This window comes from Triticum dicoccoides, chromosome 5A, assembly GCF_002162155.2.
Source record: "Triticum dicoccoides isolate Atlit2015 ecotype Zavitan chromosome 5A, WEW_v2.0, whole genome shotgun sequence".
NCBI lineage: Eukaryota > Viridiplantae > Streptophyta > Magnoliopsida > Poales > Poaceae > Triticum > Triticum dicoccoides.
Window position 1 is genome coordinate 273761351 of NC_041388.1, and position 3735 is coordinate 273765085.

At 57.8% G+C, this 3735-nt stretch overlaps 1 protein-coding gene across 1 annotated transcript; it reads right to left on the bottom strand.

Annotated features, from left to right (window-relative positions):
- Positions 1-395: 395 nt before the first annotated feature.
- Positions 396-2898, bottom strand: LOC119297205 (cation/H(+) antiporter 15-like). The gene is made up of 3 exons (XM_037575082.1): positions 2875-2898; positions 2104-2721; positions 396-1896 (listed from the first exon to the last, which is right to left on the bottom strand). Exons 1-3 carry the CDS (start codon positions 2896-2898, stop codon positions 475-477), a joined length of 2064 nt encoding a protein of 687 aa, XP_037430979.1. The 3' UTR covers positions 396-474.
- Between the last annotated feature and the right edge of the window lie 837 nt (positions 2899-3735).

Here is a 3735-nt window from a genome sequence, read left to right on the forward strand (position 1 = left end):
ATATTTGTTTTCATCTGACCTTTTATTTCTTTTGCCGTGGGTCAAAGTCCCACAAAATATGGGACCGGCTATATGTCAGTCGTCCAAAAATATATTTTGGGTAAGTTGATTTTCTAGACCATTAGATTAAAAATTGAACAGTCGATTTTCTTTCTTCTATCTCCAGCCTTCCTCCTCCTCGAACCGTTTCTCCTCCCACAAAATTGACTTACCATATTGCAAAATATAGCAAGGTGCAACAAACCGGAAGCGAATTTTGCGGGACATGAAGAACAAAAAATGCATCTATCATTCTATCATCTTCCTCTTACAGTTTTGTTACAACAAGTTGCACAGGGAAAGTAACAATAAGTTGCTCTATATGTGCTACTACAAGTGAACAAAATTACCTTGCTTTCACTAGAATATACATACATATATTCAACGAGAAAGAAACAATGTACTAACGACGAACCAAAGTCGAATCAGTCCCTATCATTGATAGTCGGCATCGCCGCCGGTGGTAATCCCGGCCTGCTGCTGGATGACGAGGATGGACACTTTGGACGCGAACTCCGCGGTGGCGAGCATGTCACCGAGCACGCCCAGCTCCGGGCACTCGCTCCACTCCGAGAGGCCGCTTGTGAGCGCCGACCCCTCGACGTCCCTGTCCTCCCCTCTCCGTCCGACGATGACCAGGTCGAACTTGTCGCTCATGGACCTCACCACCGACGCCGTCCCCTCCCCGTCCTCCACCGTCTTCTCCACGTACACCACCCTCTCGTCTTCCCTGTACCTTTGCCAGAATTCCTGGAGCACCTCCTCGTCCCTCACCTCGTCGTGCCCGCCCATCCCAACCCAGTTCCGCAGCTTGATCCGCACCACCGTCACCGACGTCCCCCCGCTCTCCGGCATCCTCGCCGCGTACGCCAGCGCCTCCCGGTCGTCGGGTCCCCCCAGGAAGTAGAGGGCCACCCTCTGGAGCAGGTTCCTGTTGGACGCCGTGGCGCACGCAGACCCGGACGCAAGGCCGTGGTCCACGAGGATGGCGACGGAGCAGGGCGCGTACTGGAGCACGGCGCGGTTGGCGGAGCGGACGGCGGAGTTGGCCGTGCTGCGCGCCCCGTCCGAGGACTTGTGGAACGGGAGGAGGATGAGGTTGGCCTTCCGGCTGTGCGCTAGCGAGCACACGTCATGGTGCATGGAGCTGTAGGGAGACTGGGCGACGTAGGGGCTCACCGTCACCGCCCCCGGCGCCGCCTGCTGCTCGAAGTGGCGGAACGCGTTCACGATGCGGTCCGACGGCGATGATGCGGTGGACGTGGACGACTTCTTGTGCGGCTTGAGCACGGAGGCGGCGCGGCCGACGAGCTCGGTGAGGTGGAGCACGATGAGGGAGACGGGGAAGTCGTGGTTCGCGCCGGAGGCCTCGAGGAGGTCGATGAGCGGCGCGGCGTGGTCCTCCGTGTAGAGGCAGGCCATCACACGGAGCTCCGCGTTGGGCCGAGCGCCCTCCATGGTCCGCCGCTTGGCCCTCGCGAACCTCCCTGTCGGGTCGTAGAGGATCTTGATGAGCGGCGTGGCCGCTGCCGTGATGAGCACCATGGACAAGGTCAGCGTCGAGTAATGCTCGGCAGTGGCCTTCATTGTGTCTCCCCAGTTGTTGATGGCGGCCACCTCCACGATGCCCCGGATGTTGAGCATGAGCGCCAGAGCCGTGGCCTCTCCGATCGGCATGGCGAAGAAGAGCCCCGCGGCTATGCAGCCCACCATCTTTCCGGCGACGCATAGGGCCACGAACAGCTCCAGCGCGCACCATTTCTCCTCGTGGCCGCCCAGCTCTGAGAAGTCTGTGCGGTAGCCCGCGAGCGCCATATACACGGGGAGGAAGAGCGCGATGAAGAAGGAGTCGAGCCGCTCCGTCATGGTGGCGCCGATCGGCATGCCACCGGGGATCGCGAGCCCCAGCATCATCGGCCCGATCATGTACTTGAACCCGATCACATCCGTCACCAGCGCCGACAGGAGCGCTGCGATCACCACGACGACGAAGGAACCCTCCGATAGGAGGTCACCCGCCGGCGTGCGCTTGTAGGCGATGTAGCGTCCGGCGGGGCGTGCCACGAAGGCGACGAAGAAGACGAAGCCGACGAAGGAGGCGAGGATGTTGGTAGTGAATGCGGGCGACTTGGCCTCCGTGACGAGGAACGCCGCGGCGAAGCAGGCTCGGAGGAACCAGGAGGTGACGTCGGTGATGAGGGACGCGGTGAGCGCGATGCGACCGAGCTCGGAGTTGAGGAGGTCGAGCTCGGCGAGCGCGTCGGCGATGACGGGGAAGGAGGAGAGCGAGAGGCGCACGGCGATCTCGGTGATGAGCGACGAGCCGCGAAGGTCGGCGGGGAGGGTGGGCTGTAGCATGTGGAACACCGGGAGCGTGATGGCGAGCGGGACGACGGAGCCAGCGAGGCCAACGGCGACGGCGCGGCCGCTGGGGCGGCGGAGCAGGCTCATGTCCGTCTTGACGCCCATGGAAAACAAGAAGAGGATGAGCGCGACGAGCGAGACGCTCTCGAGGATGTAGGTGCCGCGCTCGGAGAAGAGGGCGCCGCGGAGCTCGTGGTTGCGGCCGAGCACGGAGGGGCCGAGGAGGATGCCGACGAGCATGTGGGTGACGAAGCGGGACTGGCCGAGGCGGCGGAGCACGTGGTGGGCGGCGGCGGAGAGCAGGAGGATGAGGGAGACCTGGATGAGGAGGAGCGGGAGGGCGAAGCGCAGCGGCTGGTCCCCCAGGAACATGCCCTGCGAGTTCACTAGGTTGTTGTCATAGCACGCCGCCGCCACGGGCTTCACCGTCGCCGTGGCATCGGCCGCTGCCTTGGCCGCGGCCGCCGTCACGTTCACGGCGGCGTCCGTGTCCATCGTGGCTCGACGAGCTCCGGGCTAGCAACGCATGCAAATGCAATGGAGTGGCGGTGAGGATGACACTACGTCATGCATGCATGGATGATGGTCCTCTCTTGTTTGGCTGAGCTCGAGCAGGGTGAGACCTATTCTTAGCCGTGTGGACGGGAGGGAGAGTAGAGGAAGAGATTGAACTCTTCTCCTGCCTTCCCAATTCAAACAATTCCTTCCCGTTTGCCAAAAACACAACGCTAGCTTCACATTTTTTCACCAAAGCTTGTAAAGTACTAGGACCAACTCTAGCCTGCCCATCATAAAAACTTGATTCCTGCATAATCCAAGTATTGAGAGGGCAAAAAGTTTTCCTTCCCTATTGATCACTTCCTTTGGCAGACATAAACCCCATACCAACTACATTGTCAGAATCAATTAGCAAGGGATACACAACTGAAAAAATTGCTCGAGCTGCCCCATAATGAAACCACTGGTACTCGCAAATATCTCAATTTTCCATTTCAGTTGGAAAATGCAACCAGATGCCACAATATCTTAATTCAAATCTCGACCTTTATGACATAAATGTTTCACCGACATTTCAAACTCATTGTTTTCAAATTCTCAAATTCAAATTAGAACACAACATATTATCCAAATGAAGCAAATATTTCAAATAAAATGATGAAAAGATCCTACGAAGCCCTCTAATTGCACCACTCTCCATCAGCTTCAGTCATGGCATCTGCATTGGGTGCTCTCATGTACTCCTCTTCAAAGAACTAATCACACCTTTGTACATTTCTTCACACGGATGATGACAAGATCTTCTGCAATGTGGGCATATTCATCTACATACTT